The sequence below is a fragment of the Varanus komodoensis genome, unplaced genomic scaffold (genome assembly GCF_004798865.1).
Source record: "Varanus komodoensis strain SLA01 unplaced genomic scaffold, ASM479886v1 scaffold32, whole genome shotgun sequence".
Classification (NCBI taxonomy): domain Eukaryota; kingdom Metazoa; phylum Chordata; class Lepidosauria; order Squamata; family Varanidae; genus Varanus; species Varanus komodoensis.
In genome coordinates this window covers 3618539-3645051 of record NW_025335798.1, presented here as the reverse complement: position 1 = coordinate 3645051, position 26513 = coordinate 3618539, and the positions used below count along the sequence as shown (strand labels likewise).

The 26513-nt window shown below is 42.8% G+C and overlaps 1 protein-coding gene across 1 annotated transcript in view; it reads left to right on the top strand.

Moving 5' to 3' along the window:
• The first annotated feature begins 638 nt into the window (after positions 1–638).
• The window catches only part of SLC11A1 (solute carrier family 11 member 1), a 42001-nt gene continuing 16126 nt past the window's right edge, over positions 639–26513 (top strand). The window contains exons 1-9 of the mRNA XM_044438432.1: positions 639–736; positions 10373–10494; positions 17814–17936; positions 18825–18944; positions 19819–19925; positions 21271–21341; positions 21565–21632; positions 23096–23251; positions 25733–25891. Coding sequence (XP_044294367.1) covers positions 718–736; positions 10373–10494; positions 17814–17936; positions 18825–18944; positions 19819–19925; positions 21271–21341; positions 21565–21632; positions 23096–23251; positions 25733–25891 — 945 coding nt within the window. The 5' untranslated portion in view covers positions 639–717. The remainder of the gene's footprint in view (positions 737–10372; positions 10495–17813; positions 17937–18824; positions 18945–19818; positions 19926–21270; positions 21342–21564; positions 21633–23095; positions 23252–25732; positions 25892–26513) is intronic.

Genomic DNA, 26513 nt, shown 5'->3' with positions numbered 1-26513 from the left:
TCTGTTGGGCAGCCACTCAATCTTCTGTACAAACCTTTGAAGAACATTATGAAGTTGATAGGTATGTTTCCACATTAGTGCTTTTTATTTTCTTCTCATGTAAAGCGCCCTAGAAAATTTTATTGATCTAAAAATATCTATCTGTAGATTAAAATATATTATGCTGCATCTTTGCATTGCTGCTGGCTTTTACATTTACTTTTTTTTCTCTGGCTTTATTTCATTTTAATTGTCATTCATTTTTTATATTATATCATAGGTTATTGTATTTTAGGGTTTAAAGTTTTGTTTTGTGAACTGCACCAGAGAGCTTCAGCATAGAAATGTACTCGATCAATAACTCATAGCCTGTCTAAAATTTAGATCTAAATACAGCCAAGCTCTTCTGAGCTCTTAGGTACTAACCCATACCTGGTAAAGGTAAAACTGAAATGGCAGACATTCTCCCCTGTGAGTTAAAATGCACAGAGCTGTGCAGAGAGAAAGAAAAAGAAATGAGTTCGTTATCTGTTACTTGTCACAGTAAGGAGCACTTCCTCCTTTTACTTCCTTGTGAAATCCTGGACTGACCAAGCTGAGCTCACTGTCAAACAGCTGCATTCTCGTAGCTGTTGTTTTACGTTTTCTGGAAGGCTGCAGCATTCCAACTCTTACGATCTGTGGATTTCAGGTTTTACCTCCCAACTGAAGATAACTTTTGGCAGAAAGAACTTCTAAATGGGATCAAAAGGACCAGGTAGGGTTCAGATTGCTACTTCTTTCTTGTAAGATAAAAGCTATGGCAGGGACCTCTTTTGATAGGACTCCTCACTGGTGTGAGTTTCCTTGTTCCCACTGCCCTGGGGCATCCATGTATCCATACAGAAGGATAGATTTAAAACATATATTCATTACCATGGTGGCATTCTATCAGCTTTCCTCAGCCTGATGCCCTCCAGATGTGCTGGATGCCAGTACCTCCCATCCTCAGTTACCTTGCTGGCTGTAGACAATGGGGTTGTAGGACACCACCTGGATTAGATGATTTGCCCATGAAACATTTTACTATTAGAGCTGCCATGACCATTTTCCAGAGCCTACACGATAGGTAGTAGCAGGAAAGCCTCGATGGCAGCCACAGCAAGGATAACCAGGTTCAGTTAGGAAAGACTCCTTTCGCCTTGAGCCTCAGCAGTTTTATTGAAAGATCACCCAGGACCCCTCCAGTTACTTACGGCAGCATGCTACCAGGTAGTGGTTCTCACCACCAGCCACAAAATCACAGCCCATGTACAGGCACTTTTATAACTTGCTAGTCACATACACCAATACAGAGTGTTACGTTTCCAGATAATCTTAGTACAATAGCATCCTGATGTCTTTAGGCATGACATAACGTTCCAAATGGATCAGAAATACTGATGACAACAGGATGGAAAACATTACTGATTGCTGTATTGATAGGTCAGTCTAGTAAATTCTTGACAGTTCAGATCAGCAGTGTCTGTCTGTTTAAACATGCAAATGTGTCTGATGGAGGAACCTTTCAGGAAATCTGTTTGACAACCACATCCAGCAGGGGTTTGTCTCTGTGGACTAGATGCTTGGGTGGGTCCGTCCCGAAACAAATGGGCACCATAGTTTCAGTTTTTCTGCAGCTGATGAGAACACAGGTATTTTCTCACTAATAATGTTAGCCTCCAGCAGCTTCTCAGTCTAGCTAAGAATGCCTTCTTCTTAAGGCAATAGCAATGCTAAACAGTGACTTGGCTTGGAAGGCTGGTGCTTTGTGAGAAAGAGATGCAGGTTTGATTTTATAACATAAAAGCACTTACAAGCAAATTTTCTACCAGAATTTATCTGAAAATTGCCAACAGTAGACACAAGTCTTTTTCTAAATTCCTGGGGGAAAGCCACACAGAACTCAATGGGACTTACTTCTGAGTAAACAGCTATAGTGTGACCTTGGTATGTGCAGCTTTTTCATCACTGCATCTCCAAGCCCAGTCCTAATTCCTGCTCATCCTGCTCATCCTCCTCATTTATTTATTTATTTTCTATACTGTCCAGTAACTGAAGTTCTCTGGGTTGTTTACAACAGCTCATTAAAATACCATATAAAGTGCACCGTATTAATACTTGATTTTTTTTAAAAAAAGATTACCATACAAATTTTAAAATCAAATTTTTAAAAAAGAAAAAATCATCCAGGATCACTCCCATTTGTTAAAACCACAGCATAATTTTATGACATATAAATTATGTAAAGTTAAAGGTGAATTAATATATAATAAATATCAGAAAATATAAGAAGACATCCTTGTAACTTGGAAATGTGGTGAATGCCTGCACTTTTCAAACCTGCAACCACAGTGGCTGGGTAAGCACCATAATGCTTGACAATCTTGTAGACTCCTTCCTCTGAACTTAGCAATTTTCCAAATATCCAAGTTGTGAACGGAGTGTGTATTTGTGATAAGTGCATGATTGCTGGGTGTTGGTTTCCCCCTGCCCCCCTGAATGAATGGTCCCTTAAGATGGCATGCTTACAGATGGCAAAACTGATCATTTTCCTTTTATTTTTTTTTAGCTTTATTCAATTTTATTTTTATTTTTTACAACTAAGAAAAACAATACAATTAACACAATAACAACAATTGTGACTAAACATCACCGATCAAGCAACACATCAGCATCAGTGTTTCCTCCACCAGGACCAATAACTCTAATTACTTAATGTAAGATCATGTATTCATTAAGGCTGCCCCACTTCCCTTCCAGAACTGCACTGACTCTTGTGGTGGTTCACACCCCTTTACTTTTATTAAAACACATTCAATAAAAGGTGTCCAAATATTTTCAAATTTATTTTCACTTGTCAAACCTTTTCCATTTAATATCATGTTAACTTACCAGTAATACCTATATTCCAGACTTCTTTATACCAGTCAACTATATATTTACCTTTTCCAATTCCTTGCTATTATTGATTTATCATCAATTCTTTAGTATTTTGTCCCATCTGTTCTCTAAATAATAATACTAATGCTAATCCAGGGTCAACTTCAATATTTACATTAAATATTTTACCAATTTCTTTAAAAATCGTTTCCCAAAACTCATTTATATATTTACACTTCCACCACATATGGAAATATGTACCTACTTCTTGGTTGCATCTCCAACACATGCTAGAATATTCATTATTCATGTAATTCAATTTAACTGGAGTTAAGTACCATTTCCAAACCTGTTTGTAAAAAATTTATTTAATTCTTATTGACATGCATTTTAAAATTCTCTTATCCCACATATTATTCCATTCTTTGGCACTAATATTTCCTTTTAAAGCTATTTCCCAAGACTCTTTAAAAGGGTCATAGCAATCTTCCTCTTCTTGTAATATGTTGTAGATTTTACTTGTCATTCCTCTTATCCACATATTGTCTTGTTTTTCTTTCTGTGAAATTTTATCTTCAAATTTAGTCTATTCTCTGCAATGTATTTTAATCCAATCCATAACCTTAATTGGGTCCTTTATTGTTAATAATGTATCATCTGTAAATAAAATAATCTTAATTTTATTCTCAAATCCTATACCTTCTGTTAAATTATCATCCCTAATACTATTTGCTAGCAGTTCTAAAACTAAAGCAAACAGAATTGGAGAAAGTGGGCAACCCTGTCTAGTACCTTGGCCTATTTGATATTTGATCTGTTACAACGTCATTTACCATTAAAATTGCAAAGTTTCCTGCATATAACTGATATATTTCTAAATTGTGTACCAAATCCCATTAGTTCTATTAATATCTCTATTATTGACCATTCCACACAATCAAAGGCTTTAAAAATATCTAATGCAATTATGCCAGCTTTTACATTTTTCTTGTGTATATATTCAATTATGCTTAATACTGTTCTAGTCAAATCTGCCATCTGCCTGCTTATTATAAAACCACTTTGATCCACATTAACATAATTACCAATAAAACTACTTATCCTCTTTGCGACTATTGCTGTAAAATTTTTTGCATCTTGATTAATCAGGGATATAGGTCTTACAAACTCCAGGATCCATCAAATCCTTATTGGGTTTTGGGATTAAAATTATTGCAGAGTATTTCCAAGATGCTGGCATCTCACCTCCTTCCAATATACTATTGAATAAAGACCTTAATTTAGGAATCAGCTTCTTCTTAAAAGTTTTATAATATTCTTGTCGTGGGCACCGACTCAGAGGAGTCTCTGGCACACGTACAGGAGAAGGAGGCTTCCCATGGGAACCAGGACTTGGTGCAGGAAGTTGTGTACCTGGTGCCCATTGTACAAAGAGCCCCCCCCACACACACACACACTCCCTGACAAAGTGTTTCAAAGAGAAGAAGACGCAGGGGAGAGCAGGACTCAAGCAGAGGCTGATAGTGAAATGGGGTTGGAGGGCGATCAGGCGACTGCTGGGGAAGCGGCTGGGCTGGTTGCAGATAGCGACCATGGGAATGCTTCGATTGGCGCTGTCCCAGACCAGAGGGGGTTTGAAGATGCTCGCTCTCGGAGACGTATACGCAGGCTAGGGCAATTGGAGTGGAGGGACTTAGAAAGGAGGAGGGAGAGAAGTTTGTCTGATCCACCCAAGGAGGGACGTCCCAGGTGAGTCAAAAGCATTTCATCATCTGAGCCCTCTCAGAAAGAGAGGACAACTTCGCCATTATCATCATCATTAAAAGCATCTCCATCATTTCTTGTCAATGTATCTACGTTTCGCAGAATAAAGGATTTTAGTTTCAACTGTTTGATTTGTTGGCTTTGTTGAGAAGGAGCGTCTCAGCCTCACGACAATTCTGGACCTAAACCATCTATTCCAGGTGTTTTCCCTACTTTTTACTTATCAATAGTATCTTCTATTTCCTCCTCTTTAACTGAAACTGATACATTTTCCAATACTGATAATTTCAGGGTTGTTTCCCTAAATTGTCATTGGCGATGTGGTCAATAAATGCTATAAAAAGTCAATTGTCCCACATTCTGAATGTTTTGAATTGCCAAATGCTACAGAGAAACACACTGTTCCATGGCACTTTTGCCCTTCCAAAGGCATACCTGGGCTTCTCATAAAATGTGTTATTGTCCTCTCAGGCTGCCAAGCAGGGAGGACCTGGAACATTTTGCCTATAATTTTTCATATATAATGGAAATATAATGGATTATTCATCTAATATGTGTGTAAGCAGTCTCATGAAAGGGAAGCTGTTTTTATTTAAACATGGATGCATATAGCATAGGAAAAGGCAGCAAAATGAAACTTTCTCTAATGTAGCTGAAAGTAGAAAAATAATGTTATGCGTTGCAGGGGTTGTAAATTATGGATGCCTTTTAGAAGGTTATTTGTTGTCACCTTTTAAACATGTTTACACGTTTTAGAAGTGTTCGAAACCATTTGTGATGCTTTTCAGTGGCACTTCAATTACAGCCCTTCAGAAGGAAAGTCCTTTTTGAAACACTTCAGAGCATAGTAAGCTGTTTTTTTCAAGCACCCAAGGCTATTTTCTCTGCTGTTTTGGGAGCCTCCCACAGTGAGCTTCACTCACTCATTGAAGATTAGATCCCAGTGAGCCTGCTACCTCTCAAAGCCCTGATCTGTTCAGTTCGTGCCTTGCTGGTTTGCTTTGGAATCAAGCCATCTGTTGCTGAGATGGAGTGCTTTGCTTGAAGGAGGCTGGTGGGACCCGCCTGCCCATTGTGTGAAGTGAAGCAACTGGGTTAGGGGGAGATGGTGGCAAGGTGCGGCGGACATAGCTCTGGCTTTTGTGTGCCTGAGTGCACTGTGACCGCTGAGCCAGCTCTTCCCCTCTGGTGCACTGAAGGATGCCGAGTCTGTCCTGCTGTTGGACTGCTAGTTCAGTGGGCTTCTGTACTTGCAGCTGGAAGGAGTGCTATCCCATCCTTCACCTCAGGCAAAAAAAATTGTCTTGGCCCAGCCCTGGAGACAGGAGTTCATTCGTTCAAATCTCTGGCCATATAATGATAAAATCTCTGGCCATATAATGAAGGGACCTCCCTGCACCACTATAAAATCCTCCCTAGGAGTTAAGAGACTACAAGTTTTGTCCCACAACTGTCCATTCCATGGAACTCATTTCAACTCCATGTAATACCTTTGGGACTGGCAGAGGACAGAAAATCCTGGCCAGATTGAACCACTCAGGTATGGCTGCAACTGGCCCTTGCATTCTGCCCAATGCCCAGAGGCCAGGGGTGGGCCAGCAGACCCAGGCAGACAAGAGCAGGGCCAGGAGTGTGATTTGCTTTCAGGGGTAAAGCATCAGGAGTTTTTGATAAGCCACAATGGTGGTATCATGGGCTGTCCCCCCCAACTTCTCTGTTCCCTCCCAGCTTAAATGTAACCCTCAGGAAAATTGATCTTCTTCCCCCAGGTGCTGGGAAAAGAAAGCCCTGAAAAACTTGGCAACATTATGCTACTTCTGAACAAATTGCATCCCCTCCTTTTCTTTTTCATGCAATCTCAAGTCTTCCCAGCCAAAGTCCATAATTTTGATTACCACAATGCCCTTTGCCAGTTCACTGTTTTATGGCAGAAAGCAAACATAGCTGTCATGGAATAAGAGAGGAGCTCTTGCTATGGAGCAGTAACTGGTACAGAACAGAGTGCAGGGAATGGTAGATCCTCCCAGTGAAGGGATGGAAACAGCAAAGTCCTACAAGAATATGTTCCGAGGTGTGAACTTTTTGATTCAAATGCACCGGAATTAGGAGTAAATGATGAGATGGCCAAACTTGCTGATGACACCAAACTATTTTGGGTGATTAGAACAAAAAGGGACTAAGAAGAGCTCCAGAAGGATCTTTCCCAATGAAGAGAATGAATCACAGGGACTGCGGCTAGGTGAGGGAGATACAGTCAGTCTGTGACATAGCTGTGATCTATCAGGATTTCCCCAGTGTCCTGTTCAGCAGCCATCCAGCTTCCAAGCAACCACAAAGCTGCATATTATATCTGGCTCCACTCTTTCAGCAGGATGCATCTATAGTGGTGTCCAGTTTGTTTCTGGGCATAACTCAAGGTGTTGGTCATGACCTTTAGTGGTCTAAATGACTTGCATGTGAATCCCTTGGAGGCCATCTCCTTCGTTATGAGTTTGTCATAGAATCATGGAGTACTAGAGTTGGAAGGCGCCTATCAAATCCCTCCTCAGTCTTCTCTTCTCAAGGCTAAGATGCCCAGTCCTTCGATCTCTTTGTCTACTTTTTAAGATCTGCAGAGAAGAGTTCTCTGTGAGTATTTCCAAATGGAGGGTTGCTATCACTCTCAATTAAGCTGGCCATTTATGCATTGACAGAGATAGGAAATGCATCACCTGAAGTGGGGGAAAAGAAGCCACCAGTGTGCATGGCATGCAAATACATTAATGTATATGTTCACATGCAAATGTCAAAATAATACCTATAACTTAAATAGAAATGTAATTCATTTCACCATAGTGAGGAAGACTGGAGGGGCAACAGTTCACTGGCAGAGCATCTGTTCTACATGCTCCATTTTGGTTCCTGGTCCATGCTCCAAAAGTCTCCATTTTGGTTCCTGGCGCATCAAGGTAGGGCTGGGAAAGCTCTCTGGCTGCAGACCTGGAGACCCATGGCAGCATAGACAATATTCTGCTAGGTGGAGCAAGGAACTCACCTGGTATACAGCAGCTTTTAGTGTCCACAGAACTGCGCTAGATGAACCCAAGGTCTGGCTCAATATAAGGCAGCTTCCGATGTCCCTCGGACTCACTTTGCTGTCAAGGTGCTACCTACTGATGGCCCCAATCTCCCTTCTTATGGCGCTTTCTCTTTAAGCAGCCTGGAGAGCTTTCCAAACAGAGGACCCTATCAAATAGAGGACTGTCCTCTCTGATGGCCCTTCAGATAGAGGACTGCTGTCTGTAAAGCAAGACACCTGGCCACTCCAGTCCTAATCAAAAGGCAGTTATTCCATCCTTTGCTTCATGCAGGTTTTTTTTCCCTCCTAAGAAAACATACGGCAGAAGCCTTGAAAAGCATGGGAGGGTTACAAATGGAACATAATGGCCTCTGGGCCTCCAGTAAAGTTATGTAGAAGAGGCAGGGTGATTGCACAATAAAATCCTCTTCTGGAAGCACCACGTGTCTCAGCTTGCAATAGTGATGGAGGTGTGACTGGCTGGGATGCAAAAAAGAGCCTTCTTTGTATCTGTGCCTAGATTATGAGCCTCCCTGCCAAGAAGACTCATCTGCCCCACCACCCCGTGTCCCTGCTCCACTGCCTAGTTAAGATTCTTTATTCTGGCAGGCATAGGACCAGCCAGATAGAGGAGTTCTAATAAACTGAGCCATTGCTTTTGTACCATTTCATCTGTTCTGTTCATCTTTGATTTTATTGTTTTGTGGCACTGCTTAATGTGTTGCGGTTGATTTTGTTGTTGCTTTTAGCCTGTTACAAATTGCTCTTAAGCATTAAGCTGACATTGGAAGAGCTGAGTATAAATCCATGGCAATTACTCAATTGAAGAAAATTGACAGGGAAAAGTAGCCCTTTATTGTAAATGTAACAGTAACCCTTTCAGTAAATGTGTTAGGATTTTGTTGTTAAAATCTTGACTGTACTTTGTGGTAATTTCAATCCTTCACTTCAGTAACATGCGGACATATTTTGTACTTTTGATTATCTCCTCCTTCAGTTTTCCTCTAATATAAAACTTATGCTGGGTAAAAATCTCACATTTGGCTATACTTTCTGAAATTACTTGGTGCACTAAACAATACAAATTAAGGATATGGACAGGGCATGTAATCTGTGCATTGCATTACATTTCTCCTATTTATTTCAATTACATGAAACACCATAGTTCCCTGTGGTGTACTTCTTTAATATCTGAATGCCTAATGAACCAGATATTACCTAAACAAAAATATGCATAGTGCCTTTTAAATCGGTAATAAAGGTGTGTGACAATCTATAGTCCATAGATTGACAATCTATAGTTTCCCTGATTTAAAATAACAGCAATCATATGTAACTTCTCCTATACAGTATATGGTAGATATAAGAAAAGTAATATAAATAATTTGAAGACTTCAAACATCGACACTTCTATCGTTATAGATGTTGAAGGAAGTTAAATTTTAGGGTGGCAGTTGCTTGCAAAAAGTGGCTATCTGCACCAGTTCATATACATAAGGAAAGCCATGCAGTGTTTTTGTTTTAATGTGTTCACAGTCAGTCTCTAAGAATTGGCCAGAGCTGGGAAAAGCACATTCCTTCATTTGGCCTGGGTTTAGTGGTTACAGGGCTGAACATGGACTAATCTCCACTTGACCGTAAGGCTCATTGGGTGACTGTGACAGTCACCAACTCTCAGCCTAACCTACCTCACAGGGTTGTTGTGAGGATGAAACGGCAAAGAGGGGAAAGAGTGGATATAAATGTGAATAAATAAATCAAGCACACCAAATTTCTACAGAGCTATGTGTTTCCTGGGTAATGGCTCAGAATGGCTGAAGATCTTTCCACAGTAATTCAATTTAACAACATTTAGGAAGGGATGCGGCACAGGACAAATACAAACCCTGTCGTGGGAAGCGTAATTTCCATTTTAGAGCATGCAATAATCTGCTGGCACAGGTCCCCACTAGAATATGCAAGCCACATTGCATCACAGAACGGAATGAAAACATAATGAAGACTCACCAGGCAGGTTTTTCCAGACAGCTGCTCACTACGAAGGGGGGTGTGGAAAGCTGGCTTATGAAACTTGATTTCAGCTGTCTCATCTGGCCTATGTAGGAGCGCCGTGTGAAGAGCTTGTGCAGGACCTGTACATGCCATGGGTAAGAGTCTAGCAAGATGTGAGGTTTGTACAGGTCTTTTCCTATTTCGGAGTTACATAAAGAAAAACAGCTATATTTAAAGGATACAGGGAAATAGTCAGGTCTCAGCTGTGGGAATAACAAAGTTTGTATTTTTTTTTCACCTACTGGTCTGTTAATCCATTCATTCTGCTTTTCTGTTTCATCACAAAACCAAAATCTGAGATCTACAAGAAGCATATCCTTTCCCACATTTCCTCTTCATAACCTCTAGGTGACTCTATGTTATAGCTGAATAGAAGCAAATACATGAGAGGAAATCATGCTTTCTTTTCCCAATAGAAATAATACCTCATTTTCCATGCTCTAAAAAATTAATAAAAGAATCAGAAAGCACTGCTTACTCATCGAAGCAAAACTGGAGGGCCATGATGTCTTCTAAAGAATCCATAAGCAACTGTGAGTAGAGAATGAGACGCACACAATAAATGCCTCATGTAGAAAAGCTCTAAAAGTGCCTCTCTTTTCCTTTGATTCTTCACAGGAGGTAATATCAGAAAGAAAACTAATTATGGTGCCACTGATTCACCAGAAGCAAATCGGCAACAAGAAGACCAAGATCAAACCTACCTGAATGAAGTCATTCCCATTCCAGATGTTGCAGAAGTAAGTATTTGGCTGGGATGTTGACACATGATTCTGTCATTCCCCTGGGCATTTTAGCCTGGCTATGGGATGTACAGGGCAGTCAGCTGCTCACCTGTTCTGTGGAACTAGGCATGTCGGGTGGATTCCTTGGAATGATAACAGTGCAATGAGAAAAGACTGAATGCATGTAACTGGGTAGGACTAGGCAAGTTGAATCAAGTCAAATTTATATAAGAAGTTTTCAGACTATTTCAAACACAATGAACATTAAAGAAAAATGATAACTGCATGGGCTCTAAAATTAACTATGAACATGAAAAGTCTAAAGTTGAAAGAGTGATAGAATATTAAGACAGAATATTAAATGCCTTTCGGTAAAATAAGATTTTATAAGCCCGACATAAATTTAACAAACTGTTACATGGCCCATTTAATTAGGCAATTTGTCCTTTTCCTTTTTTCCTTAAACTGGCTGCCTTCACCACAAAGAGGGCAACCCCTCAGTCACACGCTGATGAGACCCCAGTAAGAGAAAATTCAGCCTCTCCTCAGCTGCCAAATTTCCCATATGTCCAAGATAAATAATGTTCCCTGGAACTGGAATAAAACCTGCATTGCAGTAAATAGTGGGCCAGATCTTCCACTTCTGATGTGCCGCATAAGCTGAGCCTGTCATGCACTGCTGTGCCATGGCTTCTGCCTCGATGCATTATCATACCTATTTGTTTGAATCACAGACAGGTAAGGGCTGTTCATTGATTCCCTTTCATTGGGAATAATAGATTTTTCTTCCTGGAACTGGGTTTTACTAGCCTCACCAACCGTTTCATAGATCTAGCCTTTGACAGGGTAGCTATGTCCACCTGCACTCTGGTGTCTAGTAATCTTTGTTTTGAAAAAATCACATGTTGGGAATGGAAGTAATTAAAGTACCCATAGTAAAACCATAGCTTAATAACAATTTTGACAAAATTGTAATACCAAGATTTTCCAAAGTTTGAGGCACCTCTTCACTAGGCATGAGCCCTGCATTGCTCACTTGATCTAGCTTGCAAGAGTGTTTAAACAGTTTAAGATGGATCCAATCTGAGACTGCCTTTATTCCAAATTTGGTTCCACTTGCATGAGCTGGTGTGAATCTTGACACTCCTAAAATTGAACAAAAGAAGCAATTCTGGACATTTTCAGTTTCATTATTATTGACAAAAGCTCTAATTTCTGCATCAAAGGTCAGTACTGGTGATATCTTTGCCTGAAACATTCTCACAACTGATTAGGATGAGTTGAAGTTAGGTTTGTGAAGCAAATTTATGGTCACTTAGTCCTAGGAACTGTGGTCCAGCTAAGTCTATTAACCCCAACAAACTTCAACTGGTTTTATTTACTTTCTTGTCTCTAACAAGTCAGCAGTACATCTAATAAAACTCATCCTGGACTCTTCACCATTCTTCCAATCTTGTGAGTATTGCTCCAGTTCTAGTGTTCAGATCACCCAACACAATTATTAGGGCATTAGGAAATCCTATGCTTAATTCTTTGTCATGTTTCCTAAAGGGCAGTACATAACAGGAAGATAATACTGAGAACTTACTGGAGAAATATAGGTATTCACCAAATTAAAATTAAGCATGGAGTGTTTAGCTTGACTATGATACAATCTGGGGGCAATCAAGATTTGTCACCATTTCTCCTTCATATCTTAAGTCATCTTTAATGACAGTTGTGAAGCCACCTATCAGTCCTCCTTTGTCTTTGATTTTCCTGAGTGAGTAAACCCATGTTTTATACCCTGGTAGCAAGTTCTCCCTAAAGATGGAAGCTGTGCTTTTGGATGAGCAATCAAATCAACGTTAGGCAGAAATTTCATCAAACCAGGACCATGATGGCAGGTCTTCCAGCCAGCTACATTCCACGAAAGAATTTTAACCTCCAAATTGTGGCATGATGTTCAAAACTACTGGGTGATAGTTGTGATTGCTCAGCCTTATCTGTTTGAGTTGACAGGGGGAGAAGTAATGGCAAGTTCCCCAGTCCTATGTGAAGCAACCCATCATGTCATTCCATTTTAACTAACTTTTCCAGCTGAGCCAATAGTTGTTCCCCACGTGACTCCAAGACACACAAGTTCATCTTTAAGGGGACTCAACTGACTAATGTTGGTTTAACAATGCCTATTCCAGACTGTGCTAGATAACTGCAAAGCCTTTTACTTTCCAGCTCAACTTCTTCTTCCAGATACCTCATTGCAAGCCAGTTTGTACCACCATGAAGGCCCCTCTTGCATAGTTTGTTGATATAATGTGGTGATTCTTAACTATGTTCAGATCCATGTCAGTCGCTCAGGAATGTCTCTCTGCCAGAACCTGCACTGTTCTTCCTTCTTTCCCTTTAGTCATAAGATCACCAGCCACAGAACACTTACACAGTTGGAATTTCCTTGATTGCCAGCTCCTATTTCATCCATCATCAGCTGGTTGCATCCCTCCTCTCTCACCTTTAAACCTGCTATTTCATCTGCTACCCAAGACTGTTTTTTCATTAAACAATTTCTCTGTAAATTGAATCCTTCCAAACCTGTGCCTGAGCACTACTTGGCAATGTCCAAAATGAATTCCATAGAGCTTTTTCCTCTGGAATAAAAGTTCCAGCACTTTCAAAAACAGTTTGCTGTGAATCATAAGGAAGGTCTAGTTCTTTCCTGTTTGACCCCATAATCTCAGACTAGGAGTACCAGGGGACAGAACCTTGAGTCCAGTTTAGGTCTGTAAGGTTTTTAGTGCTATTCCCAATTTGTACCCTTGTGTTGAAGCATAATATAAAGAGACAGATGGGGTCTGATGCTTGAAGAATTTTAGTATGCCTATCCCATTTGCTATAAAGATTTCTTTGGCTCTTTAAATACAAGTAGCTATATGCAATCTTCAAATCCAACCACAGCTCTAATTTCATTGAAGTACAGATATTGCATAAAAGTAATATCCTTGGGCCTTAAAAATCCATGTTTTTTAAGGCCCATGGAGCCTTAAAAAAATCGAGAAAAAATCGAGATATGCAAGCTGTGTGGTATGTAGTAGAAAGAAAATCTTTAGATTTGGGATAATCATCAAATACTAATTTTTGTGAAATCATCATCGAATTCCAATCATTCCTTAAATAAATATCTAGCTGTGATTCAGCATAATACAAACATCATCCTCCAACTTTTCAATACTGGTACCAAGCATGTTTGCCCATGGATCCCACATTGCTTCCATGTCAGAAACATTAACTCTTCTTCTTTCCGTTGGATCTTCTCCTTTGGCTTGTCTGCTGTAGATTAACCACTTTGACCAATACTTTTTCCTCTTTCCCTTTTTCCTTAGAGACTTTCCGCATCAACTTTTTAGTATTTACATTTGAGTTTGATTCTAGAAATTCAAACAATGTTTTAGACTCTTTTTCTGACAGGAATGAACATTTTTCTCCTGCTTTCTTATGTTTTTGATATTTTTACTTTTCTTCCGATGCTTGTATTCTTTCTTTAAAATGTCAGTATGGACCTTTGAGAATTAGTTTGAGGTCTTTGAAGATTTCTTGGCTGTTGTCCTGACTTGAGCAATGCTTTTGTTATTTCCTTTTATCCCAAAACCTCTCTCTTGGGATTTATAATTCTCCTCCAGTGTCATTTATACCCCATTACTTTCTGGGAGGAAAATTTTAATGACAGTTAGATCCCTACAAACCATATGAAAACATCCTTCAATTTAGACATTTCTTCCTCTCTTTCCCCTGTTTTGTATTTTAAGACTGGAACATTACAAGCTAACTCAGCTGTCCATTGTCTCAGTATTATCCACCCACTGCAGTTCTTCTACTGCAGATAAGTATTATTCAGGAACCAGCTCTGAGTCCAGATTTATCAAGACTTTGGAAGTCCTGGGGTCTTGTAATGTTCCTTTAAGATCTACCAAACAGTCCAGCACAGATGACATATGTAGTAAACCATCCTGTGGTTTTCACAGCATATTCTCACTCTCCTTCCCATCCTGCTTCTTAACATATTGTGTAATTGTGATTTGTTTTTTCCATGGTTCATGTAGGCCCTACTGAAGGCTGGGATGAATCCCTAGATCTTTCTATGTTTTTCTGGTGAACACCATCATCCTAGCATAAACTCTAATCTTATCTTGAACTACTTCCTACACCAGTTTGATCATTGCCTTAACACAAGGCAGACCAGAATTTCTAATAAGAGCAAACAAAAAAACAACTCTTCTTGCAGCAGCAGCAGCTCCTCCAAGTTGTTATTTGGAGAGCTGAAGTGAAAAATGGCCAATCCTAAACAGAATAATCAGTTGTCTTTATGAAGGACATAGTTATGTAATAATATAGTCAGCCATTCTGGATGGGCCTAAACACTCATTCAGAGAAGAAGGAACTTTTTCCTTGCCATGGCAAACTATCTTGGTACAAAAGACTCATTCAGTGGCCTTGTTTGTTGCTGAATGATCCTAGTGTGTGATATCAGAAACATGTTTTCTAATAAGTAGGTGTGTTAGTAACTTAGCTGTTAGTAAGTATCCAAGGTCCATACATGGTTTAGATGTCTAGGAAAGTCCAGCTTCTGTATGTAAAGCTGAGGAAGGTTATGGTTGGTTGCTGGAAATGTTTGGATACTTAGCAAAATTAACAAGACCCTAAAAAGACTGTTGCACCATTTAGAAGATCCATAAAAGAGAAAATGCTCCCAGGTCTGACTTCTTCAATTACCACAGTGACATGATTGGGGGAAAGGCTCACTGGGAGAGCACTTGTTTTACCTGCACAAGTTCAGGTTCAATTCCCAGCATCTCCAGTTAGATCTGGGGAAAATCCTGCCTGGAAATGCTCAAGACCTCTTCCAGATCAACTTACACAAAACTTGGCTAGACATTAAATGATCTGATAGGCAGTTTGCAATGTTCCTATACAAAGCCAACCATAATTGGTCCAATTCTCCCTTCTGTGCAACTCCAAAAGGCTGCAGGGGAGGGGTCCTCAGTGCAGGACCCATGGGCAGCATGACACCCACAGCCACCTGCAATGGTGCCCCTGAAGGGGTCCCCAGTCTGGCACCTGCAGGCACATATAAAATGTTTTATAAAATTAAATTGCCATTATGATGCTTTTACATATACATACATATGTGTATATATATCCATAACATCTTTCTGGCAATTATACATAGTCAGACCAAATAGGTATCCATTGAGAAGAGGCGTGCATGTGCCACCCATTCATCTCTTGAAACTGTTGCATGGTCCTCTGATGATTGCATTTTAGGAAGTGAGTGTTTTATCCTTCCAGTTTTGTAATAACAGCCTTTTAACTGCCAACAAGGTGGAGCCAATCCATTTCCCCTTCCACTTATTAGTTTCCATGACGAAGAGAAACCATTTCAAAGAGATTATAGATCAGTGAATATTAAAGGCAGCTCCAATACAAAATATATATCCACCCAAGAAGAAGCTATTATTGGACATAGTCAAAATCTATATTTGAAAGAAGCATTTGATTCATTGCACCAGCAGCAATCAGCCAAACTAGACAATCCCTTAATAAAAAGATGTTACAGTATCTGACAGGCATGAATCAAAATATTTTGCTGAATAAGATGCAGACTAGATCCATATTCATGACAGAGAGATGCCCAAGCAGTGGTTCATTGATTAGGCATTTTGCAGCAATGCACATAGCAGTTTCTCAGATACCCAGATGGGACCAGGGGTCCAAAAAGGTAGGAAACCCCTAGCATGGGGCCCTAAACCTGGGCCTGGTAATCTGAAAATAGCACCTTAAAAAGTGGTTACTATTTTGTGGTCTATTACTTCAATGTTTATTTCCTGTCATTTGGTGCTCTTAGAGTGCAGTCATGCATGTTTAGGCATGGTGCTGCAGAATGCTGGCGGTTGTAGGATTTCTGCTCTGTCTAAACAGGTACAGGATGGTGCCCTTTAAGCAGCATGTTCTCACTCTCTAGCACTAGAACTCACATCTTCACTGCGGGAAGGGGAGGTGTTTAACGTAGTACATGGAAAGGCTACAGCTCTCTTTCCTTTGTGTAGAACTGGATGGGATAGGGTGCTACAGGATGAGGACCATCAAACATTATATTGCTAACTGCAAACTGGAACCCCCCCCCCAAGATATTTTGGAAAACAACCCCCATCCTACCTGACCTTTGCCCAAACAGACTGAAGTCTGCCCAAAAACATCTGGAGAGCAGCTGCTGGGAAGAAGCCTGCACTGAGACATTTCACTTCTGATGAGGAACTGATTCTGCAACAAACATTTGGACCTGACTTGAATGCAATGCAGTTGCAATATACTTTCTCTGCCATTCCAGAAGGTTTTCTAGGACTTTTATTCATCACATTTGTTCAGATGTAGTGGGCAGAGTGCTCTTGCAGGCTTGCTTGGGGTTTAACTGGGGTAGAGGTTAGAAAGAAGGGGTTTAAAGGGATTTCCAGGTATGCTTAGTATATTGCATACAGCAATCCTACACATGTTGACTAATCCCACTGGGTTGAATGGGGTTTGCTCCTAAATATGTGGGTATAGGACTACAGCCTCCAGCTTTCCGTCTTTAAAGGGAGACAATAACTCAGTCTCTTTTAAGTAGCTGAGACAAGGAACAGAACTTGCTTATAGAAACTAAACAGAAATATTGTGATTGTCTTGTGCCAAGTGACCTTAGCCAACTTGCTTTCAGAATAATTCATACGACTGTTATATATTTGCACAGTAGAATTGTTTGAATGTGTGCATTTCTCTGCCCTGACTGTCATTGCTGAGTTTCTGGAGGATTTTAAATATTTGGCAAAGAATGAGGTGACAAAAAGCTAAGAAGGAGAAAAAGTACTGAGTTGGGATGAAGACTCTAGATTGGGTGCTAAGATTGATTTGGAGAGAAGGGGACTTGTGCATTCGGTAAAAGCTGCATTTTGCAAGCTGGAAGCATGATTGCCTTGTTAACATACTGCCCAGCCATCTCCCTGGTGGCATTCGAATTGAAAGAGGAGCGTCACCTCCCAAAATATGATACTCAGTATTACCTCAGTTGAATGCAACTGGTCTGATGTAAAATGAAAAACTAATCAATCAGGGTTTTAGTGGACAATTGGTTATTGTTGTTATTTATATCCTGCCCATGCCCACTGATTAAGACCCAGGACAATTTAGCTGTTTTAAATATAGTGTTTTGTAAAATGCCTTTAGTCTTTTTTTAAGAAAACCATTGAAGAAATCTAATAAATGATAATTAAAGTGGTCATGACCCTTCCCCCTTTTCACTGACCGCTCTCCCTTTCCCTTCACAGTCTGGTTTCAGTTTTAGAAAGCTCTGGGCTTTCACGGGGCCCGGCTTCCTCATGAGCATTGCCTACCTAGACCCAGGAAACATTGAGTCAGATCTTCAGTGTGGAGCTGTTGCTGGCTTTCAGGTAAGTGCAGGAGGGCGAGCCATAGGAGCAATGCGGGTGCCTGTGGGACCCATGGACTGGCTGCAGGTCTCTCCTTGCATCAAGAAACAAGGAGTTGGCTAGCAGGGACACCGGACGCATCTGCCGGCCCTGTCAGGCTTCTCTGGGTCTAACTGCAATCCCCACAGTAGCTGGGAAGGAAATGAAATTTCCCAGCATCAATTTATTTTTGTGAGCTAGCTCACAATTTGTTTGTAGTGCACAGTATTTTGGAGTGCCTTAGTTTTGAATGGGCAATCAACACCCATTCACGACAGAGAGAGACAGAGAGAGCAAGAGCGAGCAAGATATCCTCGCTGCATCTCCTCTTCATTCAGAGTGGCTTGGCAGTTTGGGGTCCATTCTCTCCATGCTAAGTAGCCACCAGACCCTGCTGCGTACAGCCTACTTGCACCTGAGTTTATATTAACAACATAAGAAGAGCCAAGAAGCTGTGTTGGTCTGTGTGTGCACGTGTGTGTACATGCATGCGTGCACATGCCTGTACATGTAACTCAAAGACCAGCAAAACATCTGATTAAGAACATTTCTGAGCCTTGCTGGATCAGACCAAGGGTTGATCTAGTCCAGTTTTCTATTTATGAGGGGCAAAACAGCTGCCCACGGGATCCCATAAGCAGGACATGAGTGCAATAATACCCTGCTGCCTGAGTTCTCCTGCAATGGATGGAGATCAAAACACTGCCTCTGATACTGGTGGCGGCCATCAGGACTAGTAGCTATTAATAGCCATCTCCTCCATGAATCCGTTCAATCCCCTGTGAAGTAGGTTTGTTCTGTCCTTTGCTGTGCTGTTGCAGACCCCACCCCAAATACCACATTACCATGTTCCCTTGTTCTTCCCCACAGCTGCTTTGGGTCCTGTTCTGGGCCACAGTCCTTGGCTTGTTGTGCCAAAGACTGGCCATCCGGCTTGGGGTTGTTACAGGCAAGGACCTGGGAGAGATATGCCATTACTACTATCCCAAGGTGAGTATAAGCACTTAAACAACAGAGAAATGTGCATTTAGGCAGCAAATAGCCAGCACTGGCTGCAGCTTCTCAGTTTCTGCTGAGTGGGGGAAAAGTTGGCTTCCTTAGCAATTGCCAAGTCACAGATATCTGTATGCCTCTCTTTGCCCCCTGATACTCATCCCCTGTTGTGATGTGCGGCCCTTCTCCAAAGTAAACACACTGCTTCAGAGTTCCTTTTCTCAGTGCTTTATTGTTTCACATCCTTTTTGTCAAACATGTCTGAGTTCACTCAGAGTAAAGTGTTGAACCCTCTCGGAGAACCTCCCCTTAATCTTTGTCCCATTTAAGAGACTTTCTCCGTTATTTGCTCAGAGGTGAGGCACTGGCATTCCTCGCCTGTCCCCATCCCTCCAGCAGCTCCAGCAACTGAATCTCCCACCTGTGTTGCCTCCCAGCAACCAGCAACACCCCCTTAAAGGGAGGGGCCTCTACATCTGACAGAATATTCAGCTCCCGGTGCATGTCCTGGGCAGCCTCTGTCCCCATTTGCTCACTTCTCCCTTTGGACCTGGGTCAGCAACAGCACTTGGAGGAAAAATAAGATGCCTAAGGGTCACTGTTCCTTCCCTCTGCATCTCTCTAGGTCAACCACAGTTCCCTTATACACACCTTAGACACTACATTTGTCGATGAATAATGTTCTTCCATATCCAGCCCTGGGTGGTGATTTAGTCCCGGAATCCTGAAATCCTTGTTGTTCCTTTAGGCAAAGGGGATGCTGCTCAAAATGGGATGTGGGGGGTGTTTTATGACCTGTTCCTCCCTGCATCTGTGATCTATTTCTATTGTTGTTATTCTTACAATATGGCTCTGGTTCTGTTTTCTACAGTTTCCCCGTCTGCTGCTATGGATCATGATAGAAATTGCCATAATCGGCTCTGACATGCAGGAAGTGATTGGTACAGCGATCGCCTTCCACCTCCTTTCTGCTGGACGGTAATTATCTCCATCCTTCAGTGGCAACACATGAGGCAGGCAAAAGAAGGGAACAGGTCTCAAAGAGATGGCAGATTACCATCTGGCTACCATCTGGCAACACCAAGCCCATGTTACACTAGATTGAGCCACTGACTCTTTTCATATTGCTAAGGTTGGCGGGACCAGTGCTGCCTTTCTTTTCTTCCTTTGTGGGACCAGGCATAATTGTTACCCACTGTATAGTGAACAACCTGCTTGCAGATTAAGGGCAGATGGATTACAAGCAGAGGGATGCTTCCCATGTCCTAGATCAGGATAGGCAACTAGGTGATTCCTAGGGGATTTGAGTTACAACTCCCATATGCCCTGGTCAGCATGGCCAATATTTGGAGATGATGGAAGTTTTAGTCCAAAATTTGTCCACCTTTACCCTGGACTGTTATGTTCTTCCTGGCCACGTATTTCAAGGTAGCTGAAGCAAAATGAGAAAAATAAGTGGGGATCTAGAATAAATGACAATCCTTGAATTGACCGTACCTCAGTAACTGGGTTCAGATGACATGCCATAATTTGTGGTGGGCTGTGGAATCTGTAAGGCAGCAAGTTGAATATGCAACTCCCATTTGAGAATTGTAGCGTCATGCAAACCTGGCAAGTGTGGGTTATGCGAGGACTAAAAAACCCTCACACAACCCTAAAACAGGCCATTCAGTTATGCAAGAGCTGCTTAGCCCTCTCATAGTGCCAGGTTGGCACAACCTCAGGCAGGGGTTACACATGCAATAAGGTGGCTGCACAATGGGCTGTCACATCATGTGAACAGCCCCAGTGGAAGGGCACACGCTTTGTATAGAAATGGTCCCCTGGCTGACTCCCCAGCATCTCCACATAGCTCTGGGAAAGACATTGTGGTTTCAGCCGGGATAGCAAAACTGAGGGAAATGGACCAATGTTATGGTTCAGTATTCAGCAACTTCCTGTAACCCCTTAAATGTATGGAGTGGATCAGCCCTAACCGTTTTCTTCAAATTTCGTAAGGTTTCAGCCCTGTTTGTTTTTCTTCCAGGGTGGCTCATTTTTAACAGTGGTGCGCCTAGTAGATCTCCGCCTGATCACAGGAATCCTGTCAGAAAAGAAAAAAATTGTTAGCACCGGTTCTGGCACAAAAAGCAGTTGTCTCTGGGCACACAGACAAGTGGCCTCTCCCCCTCCAGTCTTAGCACCTGTTTGTGGCAGTGGGAAGGCCAATGCTTGTTTTGCCCTGAGAAACTACCAGTGTGTGGGGCTGTGATGATGTGTGATGTACTGCAAGTGGCATTGCTTCCTTTATGGAGATGGTGACCTCTGTGTATTTGCTTTGCAGAATTCCTTTATGGGGTGGAGTCTTGATCACAATTGTGGACACTTTCTTCTTCCTCTTCTTAGATAAATACGGTACGTATTGAACGGGGTGGGGGAGTTCCTCGTGAGTGGGTTCAGCCAGTGGACTGTTCAAAGATTGTGTCACAAGATGGCTTCTTGGAGATCACCTCTGCACATACCTAGTTATTGCACTATAAAGAACGCTGGAGTTACATATTAACTGTGTTTGAAGCAGCCTCATGGCCCAGTTCCTCCTGCAGTGACACAGCATCTCTCATTTCTGTTTCCCTTCCAGGTCTCAGGAAGCTGGAGGCCTTTTTCGGCCTGCTCATTACAGTCATGGCAGTGACCTTTGGCTATGAGGTAAACTCATGCAGCCACCACCCACAGGACGGCAGGAACGCTTTCACTCATCCTTCTCCCAGTCCAGGCCTGCTGGAATCCCAGCCACCAGTTTCTGTTCCCTATTCCACATGCATACTGTCACCCAGCCCCCTATCGACTGTTAGTTCTCCAGCTTTTTTGCATTTTGTTGTTGCTATGTGCCATCAAGTCATCTCTGACTTATGGTGGACCTATGAATGTTCCATTTTCCTCATTCTAAAAGGTTGAAATGCTTCTCCTAAGGCTTCACTATTGGCAGTAAGTTTTAAGCTGGAATTTGCTAGCATGTTTGGCCTTTTGGCCTGCCCCTTTTTGCCTTTGGCCCCTCCCCTTCCCCTTTTGGCCCCACCCACCACTGAAAGTTCTCCAGAGTGGAAATAGGCCCTCAGGCTGAGAGAGGTTTGATGCCCCTGTTCTCCAGGCTGTCTTCAGTTGAACCTTGGAGCACAGGAGCACAAGAAGAGCCTTGGCAGGGCCTTCAGGAAGGTGAGAAGCAGAATGCAGGGGCAGCAGCACCGTCCCTCCCCTCACCCAGCTGTACCATCTGCCCCAGTGTTTGGCATCCAGCAGAATCCTGGTAGTGCTGCTGTATATGGAGGATGAGGTTCGCACCAGGTGTCATGCCGAAGAGCCAATGATGCAACGATGTCCCATGGTTTTGTTTAATGCGGGTGTGGGCACCTTGTGGCCCTCCAGATGTTTGGCTGAATACTCCTATCATCCTTTACCTGTGCCTGTGCTGGCGAGGCCTGGTGAAAGCTGATGGTTGAAACAACTGGAGGGCCACAAGTTACCTAGCTCTGGTCTAATGGTCTTTTTTTAAAGCCATCTAGGACAATGCAGGTCACCACCACATCTAGGGATGACATGCTCATCAGTTAATGGTGCAAGTGGCAAGCACTGGACAAATCTCTTTGTGCCCAATGCCAAAAAGCATTCAAACAGTGGAGCGTATTTGCCTGCTGAATCGGCCCATGTCAAAGGGGAATTTCCCCTCTTCTCAGAGAGGTGCAGAGCAGCACAATCCCTCATTCATCTAGTATTTCCAGAACAGCTGTGTGGCCACTTTAGTTCCCCTGTTGGCACTCCTGGCATGCCTGCATTATACTCTCTCTCTCGGGTTCTCTCACGTCTTTCTTCTCCTCCTGGGTCCATCTCATGCGTACTTTTCCCATCCTGCAGAACCCGAATAAATCTCCTCAACCCATCTCTCACTCACCTAGTATCCTCTTGATTCTCTCTCTCCTGCATTCTCCTATTCCAATCCCCAGGATCCCATGTGTGTTTGTGGCCCCTTCCCCTTTTTTTAGTGGGGGCCATTTGAAGATGCCCAACTCGCAGGGAGAAATGTGGGAAGATGGGCTGGCCCCATTTCGGATGGACGGGGTGGTAGCCTCACCTTCTCTGCTTTGCCTAACCTTCAGTCTTCCTTCCCTCTGCAGTATGTGGTGGTGAGGCCTAACCAGGCAGATGTGGTTAAGGGGGTGTTCCTCCCCTATTGCAAGGGCTGTGGGCACGAGCAACTCCTGCAGGCTGTGGGTATCATTGGAGCCATCATCATGCCCCATAACATCTACTTGCACTCTTCTCTTGTCAAGGTCAGTGTCTAGCACAACACAGAAGGGTTCCATTCCTGGGTGCAGGTTAACTTTCAGAGGAGCATGTGAAGCTGCCTTGTACTAAGATCTGACCACTGGTCCATCTGTCCCAATAGTGTCCAAGCTGATTGGGCTTCCAGGGTTCCTGGCAGGATTCCTTCCTGGCCTTACCTGGGGATCCTGGGGATCAAGCCTGCAAAGTTGTGCATGGAAAGCAGGTGCCCCACCACTGAGCTACCACCCTTTCCCCAGTCTTAGAGTCAAATAAGGCCTTCCACACCTCCAAAGTCATTCATGGAGGCTAGGAATTATGGTAGTCTTGCACCTCACAATGTGAAAGAGGACACTGTTGAATAAGAAAAGCAGAAGAGAAGGTGATCATCATTCCCAGTTGTCCGATAAGGCAGTCTGGAGAGAGTTTTGCCATGTAGCAGCCTACAAAATATAGGCTTTTGCTCAGGCCAACAGAAGTGGCACTTGCTTGAGCATGGGTAGGACTCATGTTCTCTAGTGGGGAAATACTTTGCATCCCTGGGCTGGCATGCCAGATCACCCCTGGCAGGTTTTATTGTGCAATGAATGCATAATTTTTGCACACTGACTTCCTTCACCCAGTGCAGCATGTTTTGGTCTGCAACACCCATCATCCTTATCATTGGCTATGCTGTAGGTCACACTTTCCCACTCCAATGCATTTGCTGAACTGGGCTATTGCATCTTGGAAGCGCTCAGAGCCCAGTTAGAGCAATACTGGGAGCGGGGATGTGAAATGCTTCCCTACATTACAAGAGAAATCCGTAACGCAGTTTCATGGGGCCCAGAATCAAATCAGGCAGCAGCAAAGGGGAAGGAATGTTTATGTTTTCTCTGAGGGCTCAAGATCTCCTTCCACCCAAGTGGTGGGTGAAAAGAGATTTAGAGCAAGTATTTTTCTCCTTACAGGTTAGAAAAGATCTTGGGGATGGGATGATTTGAGGCAGACATAAGAACCACAGAAGAGCCCCCTGGATCAGACCAAGGGTCCATCTAGCATTTTGTTCACTCAGTGGCCAACCAGAGCATGGGTACAACAGCACCCTCCCACCCATAATGGACAGCCTGCTAGGAAAGACTTTGGTATTTTCTCCATTAAATGCTGTACTGATCAAATTCCACCCCTGCAACCACACACACTAAAGTATTAAGGTGATTTTTATAAATCCGGCAGGGGACTTCAACACCTGCGACCATCTCTTGTCGAGTTTGCTTTTCAAAAAGTGGATCACAGGGACTGCATGCAGGGGGCTTCTCCAAGCACAGGCTGTGCCATACAACCGAGCCCCCGCATACAACAAATGCAAGCCATGGAGCACTTGCAGTGAATGAAATGAGAGGGAGGCGATTTAATCGCTGGAGTCTTCCCCAGAACAGCCACTTTAGACTATCTCCACACCCTGTCTTGCCTACTTTCAGACTGGGGGCCTCGCTGGGGGAAATAACTAAAAACAGTTAGGTGTGGAAGATTTGCAAGGAAGGATCCATGTCTAAAGATAAGCCCTTGCTCACTTCTGCTGATCCTCCCCTACAACACCCCTCTGACCCCCAAATTAGCATTAGGGGAGCACCCTTGGGTTGGGATGCAAGCTGTGGTGGAGCCAGGGCTTGCTGGGACACAGTGCCATGGCTTCCTTTATCAGCAAGGGTGATGATGTCACCTGCCAGTCCCCTGCAGAATTCCCTGTTCCCGCTGAACAATCTGTATGTGGCTTGAGGGGAGAGGGGATTAATTTCCCAAGAGGAATCCTGTTGGTCCCAACTGTGATGAGAAGTATTTTGCCTGGCTTGGTCTTGAAGGAGTAGTTAAGGGCCATTAACTGTACTCAAAAGCCTGCTCTTGGTGGAGATGGCAACTCCTAGCACTGGTTTGTTGACATGGATCAGTCCAGCTGCCTGAATTTTTGGACTTGCCTTGAGGGTGTGGCTACAGGGATGGTCATGATGAGCACCTGCATTTCAAAACTGACCACTGTGCCACCTGGACCTACCTCATAACATGAATCTCTATCTTTCATTAAGTTTTGAATTTCAGGTGGAGGGAGGGAGGCAGGCAGGCTGTTCCCCGTCTCTGGACTGAAATAAACATCTAGCCAAATTTTAGAGAAGGGAAAATGTGACAGCTGCCTGGGAAATGCTTTGCTTCTGCTGAAAGGCAGTGCTGAAAGTCCAGCGAGAGACTTTCAGCCAGTCCATAATGCTGGAATGGGGAAGGTAACGTAACTATGTAACCATCTCACTTTGAAAAGCAAGTTCTCCATTTCTCCTTACAAACGACAGATGAGTGGCGCGTCAGACAAAGTCACCCACATAGTCACAAGAGCAACCCCTACTGTAATGTTCTCTGGCTCCAGTATCTTTCCCTTGGCAGTGTGTGCGTGGAAGACAGGGGTCAGGCGATGGAGAGTGATGGAGAGAGCTGTGAGATGCCCTGTTCTTTCCTTACAGACCCGAGAGGTGGATCGCACAAACAAGAAGGCTGTGAAAGAGGCCAACATGTACTTCCTGACAGAGTCTACCATCGCACTCCTTGTCTCCTTCGTCATAAATCTCTTTGTTATGGCCGTCTTTGGGCAGGCTTTCTATCAGAAAAGCAACTCTGAAGTGGTAAGAACTATGAAGCCCTTACCCCCAGGAGTGGGCACCTTGTTGCCCTTGACATGTTCTGGCCTAAAACTCCCATGTGCCCCAGCCAGCATTACCGATAGGGAGGACTTATAGGAGTTGTAGCCCAAAAAAATTCTGGAGAATCCCTCATAGGAGTTGTAGTTCTCGAGATGCTTTTGGCCTACAGGTTGGCGAACTCACTCAAAACCGGCTGGGGTTAAAACCAGAAACCTGAAAATAAAATAAGAAAATATTAATAATAATACCAGAAAATGAGTCATGGCTAAGGAAAATTCAATTTTGTAAAAGCCTTCTCTGAGTAGCTTTTTCTGCAAAACTCATCATTTCTGCCCATTCTAAATGCATTACAACCTTCAAAATCATGCCAGGACACCTCGTTTTTCTAACCCTAACCCTATTCTGGTGCACACCCCTAACCCTAATATAGGGCGAAAATTCCATTGAAAATAATGCGATTTTGAAAACGCCTTACTTGAGTAGCTTTTTCTGCGCAGCTCAACATTTCTGCCCATTCTGAACGCATTCCAACCTTCAAAATCTGGCCAGGACACCTTGTTTTTCTAACACTAACCATTACCTTACCCCTGGTGCATACTGCTAA